Genomic DNA, 23,402 nt, shown 5'->3' with positions numbered 1-23,402 from the left:
CAGAAACGCAAAGAAGTTCAGGAGTTGATGATCCATACCTCTGAACATGGAGGTGAACGGAAGCCCTGGGTAGAAGTATGCTGAGTAGTAATTATGTCTCCTGCTGCCTTCTGTTCTGTGCATCCAGGTGACTGCCCTGCCCCACCCACACCAGACGCCTGGAATTTTACCCGCTTAAGAGTCCAACTAGAGAGACTCTGGATGGTGGCTATTAGGAATAGATAAGATGAGGCTGCCATGCTGAAAACAGAGGATTAAGTGAAAGTCTACTTACTGATGGGGAGACCGCCATATTCCTCCTCCTATACATCTTCCAGAACCCTGGGCGGCCAGTCTACGTACGTGACTGGATGATTCTTCTCTGACTTGCCCCAAAGAAAAGACATCTGAATAAGTTTTGGAGTCTCCCCATGAAATGACCTGACCAGATTATCACCCTGTTACAAAGTCCACCAGTCAGTCCGTAGCATTTCCCATGCACACAGAGCATCATCAGCTTTTGAGTGCTCTGTTCTTAAATCTTACAGTAGGCTTAGAAGGTAACCAGTCCAGATAAGAGCAAGTGGGTGAAGAGTTGTAGTACTTGATGTGTTTGAACCTTTTAAGAGATTTATAAACTTTTAGCAGAGAGTGGGAATGAATTGGTAACTGGTTCATAGAAGAGTAACAAATGGAAACCTGAGACATTTATTAACTTCAGAGAAAGCCATATTTCATACAAGAAAGGAAATGAATCATAGTACATTATATGGCTCAACTGTGGTCATCGTTACACTCATAATATAAACACTAAATGCTCATACAGCAAAAACTCTAAAGTAACTATACAGGGAGAATGGGGAAGGAAAATGTATATCTTTGTGGGGGCATGTAAATAATAACAACTAATATATACTGAGCTTCCAGAACAGAGGTGGGGAGCCGTTTTTCTGCCAAGGGCCATTCGGATATTTATAATATCACTCGCAGGCCATATAAAATTATCAATAAAAATTAGCCTGCTATGCCTGGCCTGCATGTCTCAGTCATTGAGCGTTGACCTATGAACCAGGAGGTCATGGTTCAATTCCGGGTCAGGGCACATGCCCAGTTGTGTGCAGGCTCCATCCCCAGTGTGGGGCATGCAGGAGGCAGCCAACCCATGATTCTCTCTCTCATCATTGATATCTCTCTCTCTCTCTCTCTCTTCTTCTCTGAAATCAATAAAAAACATATGTATATATTTTAAAATTAGTCTGCTATATTTGGTCAAACATTTAATTAACTCACCCCTAGTGCCATGGCAGGGCCAGACCAAATGATTTTGTAGGTCTTATATGGCCCTCGGGCCGGATGATCCCTACCTCTCTTCTACAACCCATATATTCTAAATACTTTCTATAAATTGGCTCATTTAACCCTTTGTGGTCGTATTAAATTTGGACATGGGTGTTGTACTGGTTGGAATTAATTTCCATTGAAAGAGCAGTGATACATAACATGCAAGATTATGAAGGATGAACAAGATTTATTAATTCTTTTTTGGAACTACGTCACTACTAGTAGAATCACTACAAACGTTATCATTTTCTACATCAGAGTCAGTATTCAAGGTGCCAAAATAAAACTCTTCATCGTTACTTTCAGATTCGCAGTACACTTCTTTCGGTAACTTTCTTTTTGCCATTTTGGAGTATTATTTTGAAATATCTTAACAAGCGAGAATGCCTAATTACAGTTAAACGTAATTTGTAAAGCTTTATTTGAAATTCTGCAAAGTATCTCCAAAGCTTGTCAATTTCTTCACTCTCAAAAGGCAACTGACTCGCCACGGTGTTTTGCATGGCGAGTGTGGAACAACTGCGTTTGTTTATATTGAGTTTCGGTATCTCCGATTTGTCGGGGCAATGTTTTGGTTCGTGACAAGGTCGCTTAGACACTTAAGAGCTTTCAGAGAAATTATGAACTGATACAGGAATGAATAGAGTTAAGATTCGTACGGTTCCTTGCTGTGGTGGCTGAGAGCAGACATACGACCGGAACGGTAAAAAAGTTTTGGTGGCTGAGAGTAGACAAATGACTGCAAAGGGTTAATTCTTGTAACAACCTTATATTATCCCCATTTTACAGATGAGGAAATTGAGGCACAGAGAGGTCAACTAACTTGTGTAGGGTCTTACTGCCAGTATGTTGAAAAGCTGGGATTCAATCCCAGACATTCTACTAGTACCTCCGGAGTCCAGGCTCTAGTGTAAGCCACTATACTTTGTGGCTTCATTCCTTCCCAATGCAGGCCAGTTTTCTCCACCTTAGGAACATAATCACGGAGTGAGTCCCACTTTTACATATCAGATCTAGTAGGAAGTCAATAAGTAAATTGAAAAAATCAAGAAATAGCAATATAAGCATACTATTTATAAATATGGAAGTAAACATTGAAAGAAACAGCTAATCAAGTTGAAAATAGTCGCTGCTAGAGAATGGAGGGAAAGAAAGGAGGATGGGGTTATGGATCTCTGAATTAAGCTTTGTAAATGACTGATTTTAAACTATGTGTATGAATAACTTCTTTGGAAATAAAAATTAAAAAACAAAAACATTAACAATAAAAAGACAAATAACCCAAATAAATGGGCAAAAATTCTGAATAGACATTTCTCCAAAGAAAATAGACACAAATGGCTAATTAGTTCATGAAAAGATGCTCAACATCTTTAGCTATCAGAGAAACTGCAAATCTATGCTATAACAGTTTAAGCCTGGTAGAATGGCTCTACTTCTAGTAAATGACAGACAATAACAAGTGTTAGTGACAATGTGGAGCATTTGGAACCCTCATACATTGCTAATGGGAATGAAAGGGGATGCAACTGGAAAACAGTCTGGCCATTCCTCAAAAAGTTAAACACAGTTACTGTATGACCCAGCAATTCCACTCCTAGGTATATACCCAAGAGAACTAACATGTTGGCACAAAAACTTTTACACAAATGTGCATAGGAACATAGCCGAAAAGTGGAAACAGCTCAAATATCCATCAACTGATGTATAAACAAATGTGGTATATCCATACAATGGAGTATTATTCAGCCATAAAAAATAATGAAATCCTGATACATGGTACAATATGTACAAACCTTGACCACATTATCCTAAGTGAAAGGAGGCAGACATAAAAAGCCATCTATAAATTCATTTCATATGAAATATCTAGAAAAGGCAAATTGATACACAGAAAGTAGATTAGTGGTTGTGAGGGGGGAATGGTGGAAGTGATGGCTAATGGGGACAAAGCTTCTTTTTTGGGCTAATGAAAATGCTCTGGAATTAGGTGGTGGTGAGGTTTGCACAACTTTATAAATATACTAAAAACTCTATTGTACACGTTAATACAGTAAATTTTATAGATATGAATATCTCACTTTAAGAAATTATGTGATAAAAAAGGGGGAGTGGAGGTTATTGAACTATATATTTTTTTAAATATATTTTATTGATTTTTTTACAGAGAGGAAGGGAGAGAGACAGAGAGCCAGAAACATCGATGAGAGAGAAACACCGATCAGCCGCCTCCTGCACATCTCCCACTGGGGATGTGCCCGCAACCAAGGCACATGCCCCTGACCGGAATCGAACCCGGGACCCTTCAGTCCGCAGGCCGATGCTCTATCCACTGAACCAAACCGGTTTTGGTGGCTATTGAACTATTGATAAACAGCACACTTATTTTACCTCCCTTTGGGTCAGCAGCAGCAGCCTTCATCTACCTGGACCCTGTCCTTGCCTTTTTTCTACTCACCAACCTCACCCAGATTCATTCTGTCTCCAGCCTGGCATTGCTGCTCTCCTGATACCCTCCAGCCCTACTCTCTCAGACCCTGGCTCAGATCCTGGGACAAATATGCCTCTGAAAAAGGCCTCCGATTATCTCCAGGGTTATCTAGCTATAAACTCTCTTTAACTCAGAAATTTAAGGGCAAGACTTCTGAGTTGCTATTCTATGTAAGAGCAATTTTCAGCCAGTGTGCTGCAAGAGTTTTTAAACATGGAATATCTGACTGTTTAGTCAGAAACACTGACCTCTTTTCCCTTAGACTGTCAACGAAAAGTGACAACAGCCAACACAACAATAACCACCTGGTGTGAATGCCCTGTCTTGAACCATAAACATATAAGTCATATGATACAGTTGCATCTTATTGATCATGTCACAAATTAAGGTTGCGTCTGATTGGTTAATTCTTAGTACCAGAAATCCTTATACATAAGTACAGACATCTGATTTTTAAAAAGTCACTTTGGAGCATAAAGGGTAGGTAAATCAATAAAAATTATACCTTTTTTTTTTTTTGCTATACTGCAGAATTTTAGTAAGTTTATGTGTGCCATGAGATGAAAAAGGTTGAAAATCACTGCTATCTACAAATCTGTATTTGACAGGCAATAGAGATCCTTGGGAAAACAGGCATTCATTAATGACTAAACATTCAGTTTTTAATGTGTGGGAATGAATATTTGAAAACTTGTGCTTCTGGTCTGACTGGGTCTTAAGAAGTAAAGGATAGCAAATTATGTTGGGCTTGAGACAAAACAGAATAAGACAAGCTTCTAACTCTATATAACAGGTGTAAAAGTCATCACAACACCTTGACACAGAGAAGTGATGAAATGTTTGTTATTTAAAGAAAAGTATATGGCTAAACAGGAACTGGATCTTGGTACAAATCTTTACTGAATAAACTAGAATGTCACTTTAAATCTCCTCAGCATGGAAAATTATATTTTCACCCATTATTGGTGTAATTCTTTGCCTTAAAAATAATCTTTATTTGCTCTTTCTTTAAAAAATAAGCAGTCTAGTCTCAGGGGTGGCTCAGTTTGTTGGAGCATCATCCTATAACCAAAGGGTTGTGGGTTTGATGCCCAGTCAGGGGGCGTATAGGAGGTAATCGATCGATGTTTCTCTCTCTCTCTCTCTCTCTCTCTCTCTCTCTCTCTCTCTCTCTCTCAATTAAAAACATATCCCCAGTTGAGTATTAAAAAATAAATAAGCAGTCTAATAAACTTAGGAAACAGAAGAGCTGGGTGGAGACACAGCCTGGGTTTAAGTCAGCTCTGCCACTTGTTAGTAGTGTGATCTTGAGCAGTTTGCTTAATCTCGAGGGGCTTCCTTTAGTCTTCTGTAAAATGGGGATAACACTACCTACCCCTCAGAGTTCCTGAGAGAATCAACTGAAATAATACAGCTATGCACCTAGCTCAGTGCCTGCTTTATATAAGCACACAGCATTATTATTATTATTATTATTATTATTATTATTATTATTATTTCCTGGTACTACATCAATTGCTTATTAGTGGTAGGTAAGAAAGGGAAAAAACAAGAGTGTTGGAGGTCAAATCAAGTCCAATAACTTGTGGTTCAGTAACTACAGAGCATCTAGCTTCCAGCTGAGTTGGTACCCATCCTGAGGAAGAGTGAGGGGCATATGCAACGAGATCATTGCACAGAGTAGAAGGCTGGGTTCCATATAATGAAGTCTGTCTTCCAAAATCTGAGATGACTGATGATGAGAGCCTGGCAGGATAAGGTGTAAACCTCTAAAAGTTCCAGCCATAAAATAAATGGCCTATTCGTTTAGATTAAATATGAAATTTTCTTTGGTGGGTTTTAAAATGATTAAAAACCTCCAGCAAATTTATGGATTGGATAGCAGCAGTGATGGCGATGGTGGTGGTGGTGGTGGTGGTGGTAGTAGTAACAACAACAACAACAACAATAAGGATTAGTAGTTATCATCAGCATTGTTGTCTTTTATATTTAGCATCCTTTACAATTTGTGGAGTTTTACATGTTATCCCACCTTATTCATGCCACATCTCTGTCAGGTAGATAGGATTGATATGAAAATGAGGTTCAGAGAGATTAAGAAATTTGCACCAAGACCAGAACTTGTTCCAAATTCAGCAGCCCCCAAATTATTCTATGCTCCCTCATTATTTTCTCTATTAAACTGTGAGAATCCATTTCTTCCGAGGTAAGCTTGTTTGATACACGGCCCCCCTTGCCTTCCTGAGGCTCTGGGATGTAGCACAGACTCTTAAAGCTTAAAAAAAAAAAAAAAAAAAAAGGAAGAGAGTAACAGAGACAGAGATGTCCCAAACAAAACAGGTTCTTCTCAAGACGCAGCAATAATGACTAGATGGAGAAACATAAGCACAAAAGAGAAATGACTATGGAATCTTAAGGGCCCGTTATGGGTTGAGTGTGTCTCCTGCTTCCTCCAAGAAGATGTGTTGAGGTTCTAACCCCAGGACCTCAGAATGTGACCTAATTGGGAAACAGGGTTGCTCTGTTGTAATTAGTTAAAATAAGGTCATACTGGAATAGGACACCAACATGACTGGTGTCCCAACAAGAAGAAAGTCAGGTGAAGACACTGTCGTGCACGTAGAATGCATATGATGACAAGGCAGAGGCAGGAGTTGTGCATCTTCAAGCCAATAAGTGACAGACTGCTGGTAAACCACTGGAAGCTAGGGAGAGGCAAGGAAGATTTTCCTACAGTAGGTTAGAGGGAATGTGGCCCTGTCAACATTTTGATTTTAGAATTCTAGCCTCTAGGACTATGAGACAGTACATTTTTATTATTTTAAGTCACCCAGTTTGTAGTACTTTGTTACAGCAGCCCTAAGAAAACTAATACAGCTCGGGTGGCGTGGCTTAGCAATTGAGCATTGACCTATGAACCAGGAGGTCACGGTTCAATTCCTGGTCAGAGCATATGCCTGGGTTGCAGGCTCTATCCCCGGTGGGAGCATGCAGGAGGCAGCCGGTCAATGATTCTCTCGCCATTGATGTTTCTCTCTCTCTCTCGATCTTCCTTCCTCTCTAAAGTCAATAATAAATTTAAAAAATGAAAAGAAACTAATACAGGGTTTAAGAGGGTTTTTTCTTTTAAGACTGAAATGGAGTCATAGTAGCTAGGATGTCTAAGAGTAAGTAAAGAGGGAAGTGTTTGGGGAGATAATTTATAAACTTACAGCATAGATATTTTAAAATTCCTCTATGCCTGTCTCTCTTGACACTGTAAACAATGTCCAACAAATGCTAAATTCTTCTTTTTTTTCAATTTATTGATTGATTTGAGAGCGAGATTTGTTGTTCCACTTATTTATGCATTTACTGGGTGGTTCTGGTATGTGCCCTGACTGAGGATCGAACCCACAACCTTGGCTTATCCAGAGACAATGCTCTAACCAACTGAGCACCCAGCCAGGGCCTCAAGTGCTGAGTTCTTATTCCATGCCTTTTATGAATAATATCAATACTGTAAACTCCTGAGCCCTGGCCAGTAGCAGATGACTGACAGAATTGCTGCCTTGGTCAAGTGGCTACAGCTTCACACTCCCAAGAAGGGAAGATACTCTTTAATTTCAGTCCTGAAAGGGCTCTCCCAAGCACTTTTTTAAAGTTTACAGAGGAATAATTATTACCTGGATCCCCATCATTTTTATGTGTTCTTTTCATTTGTTTTTCACATGGAGCCTTCGATCTGTTCAAAAGGATCAGTGTCTGTGAAACTAGCTCTGGGAAGGGAACTAGGCCTGTTTATTGTACCCAGAGTACAAAAAAACCCACACCAGATGTCAAAATAGCTTTCAGGATAAAACAAAAACCAATGAAAGGAAGTTTCCATTAAGTCTGTCTATTTACTTATAACTTGTCATTTGTGCTATGTCCTCATGCCCTAGTTCCCAGTCTGGATAGACAGACAGACACAGGTGAACCTAGGACACACGCACTGAACATTTTGGATGGACTGTGTGACTGCTGTAATTAAAAAAGCATAATGTCATACAACGTCATTCATATTTTTTCTTTTAGCCAGGGTCTGCCTTCTCTCTCACAACAAAGGAGAGTAACCTCCAACTGCACAAGTGTCAGTGAAACCATTGTTCACCATGTTATTAGGAGTTTTGTCATCAGACAAAACTGGAGTCAAAAAAGAAGGAATTAAAAATCACTCTTGGGTAGAGGCCTGGGTTTGGCTCAGAACCTGACTCAGCTATCAACTAAAAATGAAACCCCAACTCTTCCCCCCAAAGATACTTCAGGTTTTGCTTAGTTTTGAAGATACGACCTGGTGTTAATACCTATTTATCATCTTGAAGGAATGAATTCTAAAGCCTACTACTTATCTCCCACTAGACAGAGTAGAGGGCAGTTTATTCTTTTGTCCTCTAAAATTAGGGATTAGAAGGAAGAAAAATTAAGCACTGGGAATTATCTTTTAATATTAAAAGGCAAGGGGGAAAGTTTCAATGTCAAAGCTACTATACTTAGTCACTATAAACCCACCTGCAAAGTTCTCAAGTACTTCACAGTTCTTGCAAGAAGTCAGCTCTGTGTAAACTACACACAGGATGGCAGTAGGAGCTATCGTGATAAATCTAGAACTATAGTCAATCCCAAATCACTTATGTTTTAACAAAGATTATCAATTTTTATTTTTTATTGTATATACAGTAGTCCCCCCCTTATTGGTTTCACTTTCCAAGGTTTCAGTTACCTGCAATCAACCGTGGCCTGAAAATATTAAATGGAAAATTCCAGAAATAAATAATTCAGTGATATATATGAAAAATTCATTTAAGGCTAGTACAGGGTGGTTTGTACTAGAAAATTTAAGAAAAGAAGTGTTTATTTATAAAGAAGCGTATATTTATTTATATTAGATATATACTGTATATAAGAAAGGTTAAAGCAGGGAATCATTTGGGGGTCTGGAACAAATTAATTCAATTTACATTATTTCTAATGGGGAAAAAAAATCTTTTTTTTTTTTAATCTTCACCTGAGGATATTTGTCCATTGATTTTTTTTTTTTTTTTTTTTTTTTTTAGAGGGAGAGTGGAAGAGAAAGGGAAAGACAGAGAGAAATATCGATGTGAGAGAAACACACCGACTGGTTGCCTCCTGCACGCATCCTGACCAGGGCCCAGGCCAGGGAGGAACCTGCAACTGAGGTACGTGCCCTTGACCAGAATCGAACCCGGGACCCTTTAGTCCACAGGCCACCAGCTAAGGTTGCTTCAGTTTTTGAACAAATCACTTTTTGAACAGCCTTCCAGAACAAATTAAATATGAGAAATGAGGTTCCACTGTAATTTTATTAGAGTATATTATTACAATTTATTAATAGTATTGTTTTTAACCTTACTGTGCCTAACTTATAAATTAAACTTTGTCATAAGTATGTATGTATGTACAGGAAAAAACACAGCACACATAAGATTCACCATCTGTGGTTTCAGGCCTGCACTGGTGAGTGGGGGTCTTGGAATGTATCCCCCACAGCTGATTTCATTATTCACAGTAGTTATGTCCTATAAAGTCACCACAAACACAGAATTAGTGGATAATGAACCACTCTTCCTGGGAGAAGTGTAGGTAGCTCCCTGTTTCTGGTCACTCCAAATCACTCACTTTTTAATCCCCCTTCTGTTCTTCACATCAGATAATTTCTACTGCTCTATGGAGGGTGAGAAACAGAAACATCAATGTGAGAGAGACACAGCGACTGGTTGCCTCCCTCATGTACCTGACTTGGGTAGGGGTTCGAGCCTGCAACCGAGGTACGTGCCCTTGACCAGAATTGAACCCAAGACCATTCAGTCAGTGGGCCAACGCTCTAACCACTTAGTCAAACCTGCTACGGCTCTTCAAATTCTTTTATTCCTTCTTTGGTCATCTCCATTCTGCTTCTAATGCCATCAAGTGATTTTTACTAGTAAGAAGAATCTCATATATTGTAGTTTTCAGTTCTAGAACTTCCTTTTGGCTCTTTTTTAAAAAATCATTTCTATTTCTTTGCTGAGATTTCCTTTTTTTTACTAATTGCAGGCATATTTTAAAAAAATTCATTGAGGATAGTTATAATAACTGCTCTAAAACCTTGCCTGATAATTCTAATATCAGGATTATCTTTGGGTTGGTCTCAGTTGATTTTTATTTTCTATTGAGAATATATTTCATTTTCTTGGGTTTTCATATATTGAGTTATTTTGGATTGTATCCTGGACATTATATACATTAAATTATGGAGACTCTGGATTCTTTTCTTTTCCAATCAGTGCTTTTATTTCTTTAAAGCAGGCAATCATCTTGCTTGGTTCAGAGGTCAGGCAGAGATGTATGCAGACAGAATTTGGGAATCCTCTCTCCAGATCCTTTCCTTCTAGGATTTGTAGCCTCTCTCCTGCAGCGGTACCTTCCTCAGGGTGGATCTTCTGGTTCCACATTCTAGAAAGACTAGGTCTTCCCGACCAGCGCCCCTAATGCATGGCATTCCTCATCAAATAGGCTTGGCTAAAAGCCAAGAAAATGGGAACTTATTTTGTGTAGCACCTCTTCTCTAAGCATGGATTCCCCATAAGAACCTGCCTGCTTCTGACCACACTCCAGGGTCTTCAGACAGCTGTCTACTATATTATACGCAGGGTTTTTAGTTGTTACCTGAAGGAGGGCCAGTCTGGTAGACTATTAGTCAGTCATTATTGTCCCAATTATTCATTATTGTCTTTGGTATATGAATATGAATGTTCTAAACATTTCCAATGCTTAAATTAGTTACCCTGCAAAAACCTAATTCGGGAAATGCATATAGTTAGGCATAATTTTCTCATTCTGTCACTCAGCTCATCTTCTTCATGTTGAGGAGGGCTATTAACTCTGAGGCCAATGGAAGATACAGGTCTAACCATAGCTCCTCTCCTGGGTATCCCAGTAAATTTCATTTCCATCAAGCATAAAGTAGAATGGGTTTAAAGAGGTGTCTTTCCTGGTTCTCTTAGGCTTCAGGACATATTGGGAATGAATTAACAAAAAGATATAGTCATAGGTCAAAATAAGGCTAAAAAGAGAAAATAAGTATTTCAATAAAATTGAATGCAGTATTTTCCTCCAATGTGATTATTGTGTTGACTGCACAAAATCCTGGCTACTTTCAAGTAGAAAAGAGATAGAAGCTGTCTCATGAGTCAGAGGTGGTGATGTCTTCCCTCTCTGATCCCAGTCTATCACCTGATCTTCTGAGCCTCTGCCTCTCACTGGACTCTCTGCTTCCTTTTCAAGCTGCCAGAACCACAGAGGTCCTTGGCCGGCACCTCTATGAACAACAGAGCATTCACTGAAACCTGGGATTATCTTTTGGCACTCTATTGCTTGAGAGATAGTGATTAGAAGGAAAAAACACACCAAACTTCATCAACAAAGTGGCATTTTCATTTCAGCTGTTCCTGGGGGCAAAACAGAGCAGTAAAGAGAAATCCCAGATTGAAAGCTTTGTGGTTATCTCCGCTTCTTATTAAAGTGGCCCTGATGATAATCACACCTACGATTACAAGATTTAACACACCTGGTCTCAAGGATGCCACAGGAAGAGGAATCATACATCCATTCTGTCCCATTTCCTCTTCTTTATCCACTAAGCACAATTTATAAACTTTGGTGAGTGCAGACTAGAGTTGTTTTGGAGAATAGAAGTGTTTCATTCACATGGCCTTGGAAAGTGACAAAAATCTTCCATGGCCACAGATTATTTTAGTGCTGGTAAGACAAGCAGTGTTGCTTGCATTGGCTACACAAGGATATGAGAAATCTGGATAGTGTTTCTTTCTGTTTCTTCTCTCACTTTACTAACCAGGCATATATATTCTCTTTCCTCCCTCCCTTCTTTTCCCTCGCTTAATGAGAGTGTGTTGCACTCAGAGAATATTGTAGATTTAATAGTCTATCATATTTTACACAAATTTTTATTATGTAATAATTTTAGATTTACAGATAGTTGTAAAGATAGCACAGAGAACTCCTGTATACCCCTCACCAAGTTTTCCCTATCGTTAACCACTTACACAACCCTGAAATATTTGTCAAGAGTTTTGTAAATCTTGACAATGGATGTAAAACACTCACTCTTTCTTAATCACCCCCCGCCCCCCGCTCTTGTACAGCAGATTCTCCACAGGGCAGTGTGTATCCTACTGCGATTTAATCATCTGAGTTACTCAGTTATGATCTGTACATACTGCAATCCCATCAAGGTCCTAGATAATAACTAGGGGGGAACTAATGAGTCCAAGCTTGTACGAAATGGTGTAAGAAACTTGATATGGCAAAATTCCAGCATGAATAAAGCCTGTGTGTCTGGCAAAACTATCACTCTTCTAATGACTTCACTGACACTATTAGTTAAATACCGATGTGCCAGCCGCAGACGAGCATTGTGGATGCCAGTAAGTGAATTATTAATGCAAACTCTCTCTTCAAAGTCAACTGGGAATAAATGTCCATTAAGATCAAGAAGGAAATTAATTTAGAGGTCACTCATTCTCAGGTCACATATGGATACAAATACTTTCTTCCTGTGTTGGCCATACACTGAGGAGAAATCCAGCCAAACCCACTTGGAGGAGGAAGAAAGTTTAATTTATGCAGCAACTAAAATCTCATGGATTGAACTCACCGTTAGAAAGGAAACATTTAAAATGAGGCCCTTTTGTAATTCAGTATGAACTATCATGAGTCAGGAAGGCAAGTTACTGAAGTTCAGGCTACAGAGGCAGGCTCAGTGCCTTCCAGCTAGCTCACCTGGGAATGCCAAGACGCAGAGCTTCAATCTACAAATCTGTGCTCTGGTTTCCCTGTAGCAGTTAGTGTGTAATTTACCTACTATGTTACAGAAGAAACATCTTCCTGTAGATGCAAACAATACTATTTCCTGCTACGAAATCTCTGCTTATCGATTCATCTGCATGAGTCAACCCAGGGAAAAGGTTTGAGGCCTGCCCTGGTGCAAGAAAGACTGATAAACAGACAAAAACCAGAGGTGGGAAAATTACAAACGGTAAGAGACTGAGTTACCTCTGTAGCTTTCTGGCTGAGTCCCCGAAGCAGCAGCACAATCACATGGATGGCAGCTCTGCGCACTTGAACTTCATGGTCTGTTTTAGCCACAGCAATCAGACAAGCTGTTACCTAGGAGAGTGAGGGAAGAAGTCAATAAAACTCATGATTGCACAATTACATAAAGCCTCTTAAGTACGTTCCACTTTCTATACATCCATCAAGAACAATCTAACTTAGAGAGGGGTGGAAAGTTTCCTCATTCTCAGTAAGAGAGATCTCGTGGTGAGATCTTGATTTAGGCTAGCTTTTCTGGAAAAGGACAAAAACCTGGTTTGGAATTCAGGAGGGAAATTGGGGAGTGGGAAGGGATACGTGTATATGGCTATGCGCAATTTAAGGATGGGGATACATTCTGGGCAATGCATCGTTAGGCAATTTTGTTGTTGTGCGAACATCACAGTGTACTTTTGTAAATCTAGGAGTATACCCTACCACACACCTGAGCTGTGGTCACCATCTTATATGAGGTCCATTGTTGACTGAAATGCCATTTTGCAGCACATGACTGTATAATAAAGGTATGTTCAAATGCAAATATTTCCTCAAAAGTGGGAGGAACTGCCCAGCTGGTGTGGCTCAGTGGTTGAGCATCAACCTACGAACCAGGTCACAGTTAGATTCTTAGTCAGGGCACATGCCTGTGTTGCTCAATCTCCAGTATGGGGCATGCAGGAGGCAGCCCATCAATGATTTCCTCTCATCATTGATGTTTCTCTTTCTCCCTCTCTCTTCCTCTCTGAAATCAATAAAAATATCTTTAAAGAAAAAATAGTGGCAAGAACTGTTACTTGCCCCCCTTTGGGAACACTGAATCAAAGGAAGAAAAGCTGTTCCAAAATACAGCGGCCCCTGGGGGCTGAGAACCACGGAGCTTTACCTAAGCAGGCTTCAGAGTTCACATTCAGGCCTGGCATGCATATGAATGTGCCACTGATGAAAGTTTCTGCCCAGGGACAGAGAAACACATAAATATTCAAACTGATCTTTAGCATGTCCAGACTTCCCAGTCCTACAAATCCAGCTTATACCCCATGTGAGTCACCAGGGGCCAATTTCAGAGACTCCCTGCCTGGGCTTCTTTTGTGGAGGAGGTCGTTCAGGGCTCATTTACTTTAAGAGATGGCTCTATAACAGAAAAGACTGGAAATTACTTGCAAAACATGGTTTCATATATATAGCTAATAATTACACGTAATAAAATGAGAGTTTCTATACCTTGCTCCTAGTAGGCATAGAGGGACCACTAAAAATATTAGCAGCAAACCTTTCGGAGGCACTTGTGCAAGATTTAAAAAGAAAAAGCAAAAATTTTAAAAGTGTGACCAATGGCAGCACAAAATAGAAGGTAAGAAAATTATTCAATTGGTCTCTCACATACTTGGTTATTTGATTTACTATGTGAGTGTATTTCTTGGCCAACCGTGGAGGAATTTCTAACCATGATAAGAAAATAGCCAGACTGTGTGTTTGGAAACATGTATTAATATATATTATACTTAAAAATGTTTTGTGTGCTTTTTAAAAAAAACATACAGGCATTGCCAAAACCGGTTTGGCTCAGTGGATAGAGCGTCGGCCTGCGGACTGAAGGGTCCCAGGTTCGATTCCGGTCAGGGGCATGTACTTGGGTTGCGGGCATATCCCCAGTGGGAGATGTGCAGGAGGCAGCTGATCGATGTTTCTCTCTCATCGATGTTTCTAGCTCTCTATCTCTCTCCCTTTCTCTCTGTAAAAAATCAATAAAATATATTTAAAAAAAAACATACAGGCACAAATGAGGACATAGGCTTGTGCAGAAATTTTAACTATGCAGGTTGTATTTTTCACAGCTTTCAAACAGTTGGGCATAGTTCAAAGTGTCTAATTAATCAGTGATGGCAGAGAGATGAGAAGAAGTAGCTTGTTCTTAAATATAATTGCATCTGTGGTGCACTGGCATTCAATCAAGTTGTACTTCCATTAGATAAGTTTGCAGCTTGTAAGTGAAGGAAAAATCCCAGAAAAATGCAATTCTTTGAGGACTGTTTTTCAATGCGACCCAGCAAGCTGCTTCTGCTTTTGACCTGGGACACCCTGACCCAAGGCCATCAGTGGCTTCCATGCCCCTGGCATTAACGGTGAAAGCAATTCAGTCCTAGGAGGAATTCCTTGGGCGACCTCCAAACAGGCAACAATATAATAGCTACCTCTACTTGCAGGCTTAGTATTTACAAGGTAAGAGCTGAAATCAGGGAAACAAGTTAGAGCTAGGTCTGAGTCTTTCTTGACACATGAAAGTTTAGCTTACTCAGTCTGATAACTAAAGTGTGAAAGCCAGGACAGGGCCCGTTTAATGTGCAGATGCGCCCAGGCCTCTTTGCCGGCTTCCCTTTAGTTTTGGGTCCATGTTTCCACATTTGTGGGACCAAGGCCTAGAACCCTGCTGATGTCCAGCTTTGTCACCGCTGTTCTGTTCACTTGCTGAGTACACCATGCTTCTGCCTTGGCTCTCAGTGTAAGGCCAGCTCTAACCCTCAGACATGAATTCTATAATTAGGACAGGCAGAGCCATCCTGGCTGGCAAAGGACTTCCCTGGCAAGGCCAGTTCTCGAATGCCAGTGCCACCTTGAAGGCATGACTGACAGAGGAGCTGGTTATTACAAGCCTTGCTGAGATCAGCTGGAATGGTTTCCTGCTTGCTACAGGATGTTAGTGATTTATACACCAGACTGTACCAAGCCCATCTGCAATTAGCCACCCGGGACAATCAGGAAGAATCTGTGAACAGGAGTGTTCATGAACCTTCCTTGATACCTTTGCCATAAATACCAAGTTCTATGAAGTGTATGACAGCAGTTATGCAAAATGTTTTTAAAGCATCAAAATTTTAATACGATCTTACAGATATCATCTAGAGGTAAGAAAGGCCGTCTGCTTTCCAGGTAAAACTCCCAAAACGAATCTGTAATGTTGCTCTTCTGCAGGCCAGTGGAATAGACCCCTCACCAAATGCATGGCCACTCTCTTCCATCCATCCAACCTGAACAAGCCACTCCCATGGCTAGTCTCTCTCACCTCCAACCCCAAGGACACACTCAACACTGCCTTCCACCCCTAAAAGCTTTGGCAAATAGATAGATGAGGTAAGGTCTTTACTAATTTATGAACTGGTGTAATATTTCTATTCTGTTCCTAAGTCCTCCAGAGAACAGAAACCCATTCTATGTGATCTTCATGTGGCCTGCCTAAGGGTCAATGTAGCTATTTTAATAAACTGTCCTCTGCAAGGCTTTTTCTTCATTGGCTAAATTATGTCAATCATACCCACTTCTGAAAGCCATACAGAGAGAAGGAAGATGACTGCTTTGGAAACACTAAAGGTCAGATTAAGCAATTTGACACTTGATAGGAGCCAACAGAAATAGGAAAAATATCACTCCTCAAATAGCTGGCACACACCAAACATAATCAGAACTATATAAATAAATAAATAATACAAATGGCAAGATGGGGGGGGGGGGGGGAAACAACCCTTGGAAAATTCCAGAAGAGAGGTACCAGAGTGGAGGTATGTATCAGGAAAGCATGATTTCAATTTTCCAACTGCATCTTCATCCCTTTTCCAAACATTTCCTTTGTTAAAATTCAGTTGGTCTGCTCACTAGTCTGAAACTAGACCATCTGTCCCTCTGTTTTGTAAACTAAGAAGCCTGAACAGCAAAGGCAGTGGGTCTCTAATTCGCACGTGCTCTGCTCGCTCATTTAACCTGCCATGAAAGAGAACCACCGAGGCCACGCCAGCTTCCTGCAGGTTTCCCAGGACATGCAGCCGAGTCCTGGTCTCAGGGGTCTACGTGCCCTCACCCTGCACACACCCTGCCGCTTAGAAGCTGCACTGACTGTGGAAAACTGGTAGTAAATGCCGGTCACGCAGTGGGATCAGAGGTGGAAGCTTCGTATCCTCTGCGTGGGCGCCACATTCGATGCCAATGCTCCTGCACTTGTCACCTGGGGCACATCTCATTTGCTGCACTGAGGTTGGGCCTCTCACTGTGGTTGCCTTAAATCATATTTACTTCTCATAGAAAGTGATAAAGAATAAAGAACTTCTCAAGATTTGGTTTCAAGTAACATAGCTCTTGACAAGAACAAGAGGAAATTGGGGTAAATAATGCTCTCCAAACAGGTTAAATCTTGACATCGACAAGAGAGAAAAAACCTGAATTCCCGGTACAGAGAATGTGGAAAAGATGATCCTACATTTGATATTCTTCCTCTACCAGCAAGCACTGTCTCGGCACAGACAGTCCACAAATCTGGACCACCCAACACGGGGGACGGTTTTCTTCAGATGCCTGAGGGCTGTAACTCTGACCCGCAGATCAGATCGTGTAGAAGAGCCTATGGTGGCTACTTTGTTCAATTTTATATCAAAACAGATTACGCTTCTCCTCTTTCTCTGCCTGGCTAACACTTGATCAATGTAACGTCCTCACTGCCCTGGCATTTCTAACTGAGGGTCGCAGCTCCGTGTTGCTCAGCACCCTGTGCTTGTACTATGTCATCCCTCTAGTCCATTGTCTATTCATTCCTCTGTATTTCACACTCCCCTGAGGTTTCCCTGGGGGGAGAGATTGGGTCCTTTACTGTGTCCTCTAACATACCTGGCACATGACAAATGCTAGTGAAGGAGAAGTCCTTCAATTTGCAGCCAAAGACAGGTTTTCCCAAGGTTAAAGTTCCTTCCCACCCCCAGTACACACCGGGGCTAAGCATTCTTGAGACTAGAAGACTTCCAGAGCTTTTAAGAGACACTGAGAGAACTATCAGAGAAGAACACACGATAATTGTTTAAAATAAATTAGATCGCTTCATCCCTCTGCTTTGGCTTCCCATCTCACTCACAGTAAAAGCCAAAGTCCTTACAAGGCCCCACTTGGACTGCAATAACCTCTCTGACTTCTTCCCTTACCCTCTTCACTCAAGCCACACTAGCCTTGCTGTTAGCGGGCCTCAGGGCCTCTGTACTGCTGCTCCCTCTGCCAAGAATGCTCTCTCCCCAGGTAGCTGCCTGGGTCAGCCCCTTACTTCCTCAGGTCTTTGCTCCAAAGTCACTCATCACTGAAGCTTTTCCTATTCATCCAAGTTCACAAACAAGGTCAAGCTCCCTTCCTGCCCCTTACCTTTCTAAATTTACCTCCGTAGCACTTATTCCATCCAACCACAGTACGTATTTGTGTACTTGCTTGCTTGTTTATTACCTAACTCTCCTCTGTTAAGTGTCAGTTCCATGAGGTCAGGAACTTTGGATCCCCACCTCCTCGCATATGGCTTGGTTATAGTCCCATAACTGGCATAGAGTAAATGCTCAATAAATATTTGTTAAATGAAGAAGTGAATGAAGAACTACTTAAGAGCCATGCCAAATATCCTACTTTTTCCATGGGAATGGACAAGAGCAGTCTGACTATAGGAGGATTCAATGAATGAAATACTAAAACTGTCAGGTGTCCAATCATGTTCTAACTTGTGGTCCAGCCAAGGCGGCCGGCTTGGCACTGATGACACGGCAAGCGTGGGGTGGTACATAAGAAGGAACATCTAAAAAGAAGAGACAGAAATTATGTGGGATGGAAACACCTGGTTTTTCAAATCAGAAGTTTCACTGTCAAAAGCAAATGCTATTAAGATGAAGCTACATGACCCCTCCTGTCAGTAGCTTTTTTTCATATGGCAAGTCTCTTTTTCAAGGCCACAAAAGCAAGGGTTATGGGTTCGATTCCGGGTCAAGGGCACGTACCTGGGTTACAGGTTCCATCCTTGGCCCTGGTTGGGGCACATGTGGGAGGCGACCAATGTGTCTCTCTCACATTGATGTTTCTCTCTTTTTCTCTCTCCTTTCCTCTCTCTCTAAAAATCAATACAAAATCTAAAAACAAACAAACTCCCCATCTACGGACATCTGGGTGATTTCAAAATTTTTACTTAAAATTTTATTGAATTTATTGGGGTGACATGGGCTAATAAAATTATATAGGTTTCAGTTCATGATTTCTGGTTCAGCTTAGGTTGAGTCATATGAAGAAACCAAGTAAACAGAAAAAAATGTGGGAACCATTTCAATATTTGACCCAGAGAAGTTATAATAAGCTGAAATCCTTAACTGACATAAAAATATAGTCCCGAAAAGGCCTTTTCTTAGGTGTTACAAGTTGATATTGCTAAACAACAAGAGGTTTGCTAAAACAACCAAACATCAGGTGCCTAATGGTTCATGTATATTAGAGCAATTGAAGGTTTTAAGTCAGTAGTAATCATTGTTTCTAAGTTATTTTTAAAAAGATACAAAAGTTGGGCATACAGGTATGTCCCTCAAGAGGAGTTCAAGGAGAGAAAATGACTGGTGCATAACTTCCCTAAAAATCCTAAGTTGGAATTTAATTATAAGAATAGCCTTTACAATCAATAAAACAAAGCATATAAAGCTCAGGAGTCAGGAAATAGCAAAAATTCAAGTCAATGAATAATCCATGAGTGTATTTCCAGAGACCCCAGTGAAGTTTCATCTGTCCTTCCTCAAGGTTTCTTCAATTCTCTTAGTTACCTTGGATTTTTTATTTTTTATTTTATTTTTTTAATTTTTAATTTTTTTATTTCTTAAAGTATTACAAAGAGTATTACACATGTCTCCTCCCCTCCCCCCCCCCCCCGACATTCCCCCGGCCTCCCCCACCCCCCAGTGTCTTGTGTCCATTGGTTATTCTCATATGCATGCATACAAGTCCTTCGGTTGATCTCCTAGTCCCCCCCCCCCCCCAAACCCTCCCCAGGCTTCCCACTGTAGTTTGACAGTCTGCTCAATGCTGCTCTGCCTCTGTATCCATTTTTGTTCATCAGTCTATAATGGTCCTTATTATCCACTAGTAGCCCGGTGCACAAAAATTTGTGCACTCGGGGGTGAGGGTGAGGAGTGGGGCCAGACCCCTCAGCCTGACCTGCACCCTCTGTCATGTTCCGGGATCCCCAGCCACTCCTGGCCTAGGCACAGGCCTACAGGCTTGGGGCAGCCTGGCTCCCGAGGCCTCATTTTATCAAGAGAACAAAGTTGGCGTTAGTTACAGCCCTCACCGAACGCAGTACACTGCATCTGTGCATACAACTGCCTCGTTCATGTGCCTGCTTCGCCCTACTGAATTACTAACATCTTGAGGACATAGCTCTGTCTTATCCTGCTTCACCTTCAGTGCCTGGCCTGGTGCCAGGGACCTGAGAAGGTTTGCTGAGTGAGTGAATAATGAGTGAATGAGTGAATGAATGAGCGAGTAAGTGAATGAGCAAGCAGCTACAGGGCAGAAGTTCTGGCCCCACTCCAGGCTGCCTGAAGCCCACCCCGGGAAAGTTCCTGCCCTGCTCCCAGCAGCCTGGCGCCCCTCTCCTGGCTGCATACTGAATTACTAATATCTTGAGGACATAGCTCTGTCTTATCTTGCTTCAACTTCAGTGCCTGGCCTGGAGCCAGGGACCTGAGAGGGTTTGCTGAGTGAGTGAATGTGTGAATGAATGAGCAAGTAAGTGAATGAACAAGCAGCTCCAGGTGGGGATAGTTCACCCTCTGATCTGGGCTGCCTGACACAAACCCCGGGAAGTTCCCGCCCTGCTCTCAGCGGCCCCTCACCCCTCTCCTGGCTGCATAGTTTGCACTCCGCTCTGGGCTGCCTGACACAAACCCCGGGCAGTTCCCACCCTGCTCCCAGCGGCCCCACTCCCCTCTCCCAGCTGCATAGTTTGCGCAGGGCAAAGGCGGCCCGGGTGTGCGTGTTGGCAGATCGGTGCATTAGCACCTGCCAGCCTCGGATCCCCGTGGGAGGGCCATTTGTGGGCGTGGTCAGTGGCAGATAGGTGCATTAGCACCCTCCAACCTGGGATCCCCTCCGGAGGGCCGTTTGTGGGCGTGGCCGGTGGCGGATCGGTGCATTAGCACCTACCAGCCTCAGATCTCCTCGGGAGGGCCGTTTGTGGGCATGGCCGGTGGCGGATCTGTGCATTAGCACCCACCAGCCTCGGATCCCCGCGTGAGGGCCGTTTGTGGGCATGGCCAGTGGCGGATGACTGTGGTCCCGCCCGCCAGTCCTGGGTCGGGTCCCATACGGGCCGCCTGCCGCCCGGGTTGCAAATAGCAGGCCCGGATGGCAGCAGGGCAGGCGGGATGGCGCTGTCCTGCCCTGCCTGCAGTATGCAAATTAGCCGCCATCTTTGTTGGCAGTTAACCATCTTGGTTGGCAGTTAATTTGCATACTGTCCTGATTAGCCAATGGGAAGCGTATCGGAGGTACGGTTAATTACCCTATTTGTCTTTTATTAGATAGGATAAATGAGTGAGTTCATGTGGTATTTTTCTCATCTTCCCAGGGGCCATCTCAGTCTCACAGGGGCCATCGCAGCCTCACAGGAGCCGTCCCAGTCTCACAGGGGCTGTCCCAGACTCACCGGGGCCGTCTCAACCTCACCAGGGCCATCTCAGCCTCACCAGGGCCGTCTCAGCCTCACCGGGGCAATCTATCTTGGATTTTTTATAATAAATCCTCTTGAAATTAAAAATTCTTAGTAATATAACTATATATATGTGTGTATATATATATATACAGACACACACACATATATATATACACATATATATATATTTAATATGTGTTTTTTATTGATTTCAAAGACAGAAAGGGAGAGTGAGAGACAGAAACATCAATGATGGGAGAGAATCATTGATCAGCTGCCTCCTGCATGCTCCCTACTGGGGATTGAGCCTGCAATCCAGGCATGTGCCCTGACCAGGAATCGAACCGTGACCTTCTGGTTCCTAAGTTGATGCTCAACCATTGAACCACACTGGCTGGGCACCACTTTTAATATGTGTCATACTAGTGAGGACAAGGGAGGTTAAATGACTTACCTGACCTGGAAAAAGAACACAGGTCTTGTGACTGCCAATCCCAATATATTCATAGGTCCAAATGAAAAAAAAGCTTTAGAGAAGAATCAACATGCAGTACCTCATGAACCACGGAGCCCAGCAGAAAGTCCAGCCTCTGGCACAATTCTCCAAGGTTGGATAAGCTGCTGGCCCTGTGAGCACTATCTGGGTCTCTCACTCCTCTCAGGAACGTGTGGATCAAAGGTTCTCGGTACTTTGAGACCATATCCCCTATAGGAAAAGGGAAGAATTAAAAATCTTTTAAAGCACACAGTCAGCTTATCAAAGAAGGAATAATGACATCATGGTGGTATATTTTATGGTGTTTTATACTTTAAAAGTATTTGTATAACTATTTAAAAGCATGCTTTGGAAGAACATTCACTGTTAGGCGGAAAAAGACTAATAATTGACCATCAAATTGAGTAACAATGAGGTCACTGTTGACCTTGACAAGAACGGTTTTGATGGACTGGTGAATACCATCCTAGAGTCAAGCAGAGGTTTGCTTAGAGAGCATAATTTAATTTATCTCAATCACTTGAAAGGGGAGAAAGAGGATGTTTTATTTTCCCTTTAGATCAGGAACACAATGTACTTTCCATACAATTTAAGAAAAAGATGAGAAGTAATTTCTCTCAAATGCTCCCAGTTCCTAATATACTACATGTTGTCATCATAGACTCATCCTGCCCAGTTAACATCAACATATATCGCAGAAACCGCATCAATGATGACTTTTGGCCACAGTCTGTTTTCAGAATAGGAAAGAGGGGACTTTGCTCTGGCCGGTGGGTCTCAGTGGGTAGAGCATAGACCCTTGCACTGCAGGGTCTTGGATTTGATAGGTCAGGGGCAGGTAACCGGGTTGCGGGTTCGTTCTCCATCCCTGGTCGAGGTGTGTGCGGGAGGCAGCCAATTGATGTGTGTCTCTCACGTGGCTGTTTCTCAGTCTGTGTGTGTGTGTGTGTGCGTGTGTGTGTGTGTGTGTGTGTGTGGCTTCCCTCCTTTCCATTCTCTCTAAAAATCAATGAAAAAAATATCCTCAGGTGAGGATTAACAAAAAAAAGTTACATGACAGAAATATATACACTAATATGGAAAGGTCTCCTTAAGAAACTGTTAAGCAAAAGAAACTAACAGAACCAACATCATTCCATTTATGTATATAAAAATGCGCGCGCGCACACACACACACACACACACACAACTTCTCTCACTATTAACGACAAAAGGTACAAATCTAAATATGTATATTAAACATATAAATTTATAGGAAAAAGTACGTTCTTGGTACTGGAGATAATATAGCATGAACACGAGAGCAAAGTCCCCATCTTCCTGCAGCCTACTTCTAGTGGGGAAGAAAGAAGATACAGTAAATAAATCTTCCAGCAGCAATAAGGACTATGATGAAAAAAAAGGAAGGTGGGGGTTGGAGAGGGGGGTTGAGAGCCAGGGGTGAGGGCTCAGGGAAAAACTCTCAGAGGAGAAGACCTGAAGGA

The 23,402-nt window shown here is 41.8% G+C and overlaps 1 protein-coding gene across 1 annotated transcript in view; it reads right to left on the bottom strand.

The window, feature by feature from the left end:
* The window catches only part of TANGO6 (transport and golgi organization 6 homolog), a 141,698-nt gene that overhangs the window by 19,602 nt on the left and 98,694 nt on the right, over positions 1-23,402 (bottom strand). Inside the window, exons 16-17 of the mRNA XM_081107748.1 lie at positions 21,977-22,128; positions 12,905-13,018 (exon numbers count right to left, since the gene is read on the bottom strand). Of these exons, the coding sequence (XP_080963874.1) occupies positions 12,905-13,018; positions 21,977-22,128 (266 nt within the window). The remainder of the gene's footprint in view (positions 1-12,904; positions 13,019-21,976; positions 22,129-23,402) is intronic.

This window comes from Myotis nattereri (genome assembly GCF_964212035.1).
Source record: "Myotis nattereri genome assembly, chromosome: 15".
In the NCBI taxonomy this organism is placed as follows: Eukaryota; Metazoa; Chordata; class Mammalia; order Chiroptera; family Vespertilionidae; genus Myotis; species Myotis nattereri.
The sequence above is the reverse complement of the archived record's forward strand: the minus strand, read 5'-3'. Positions and strand labels throughout refer to the sequence as shown.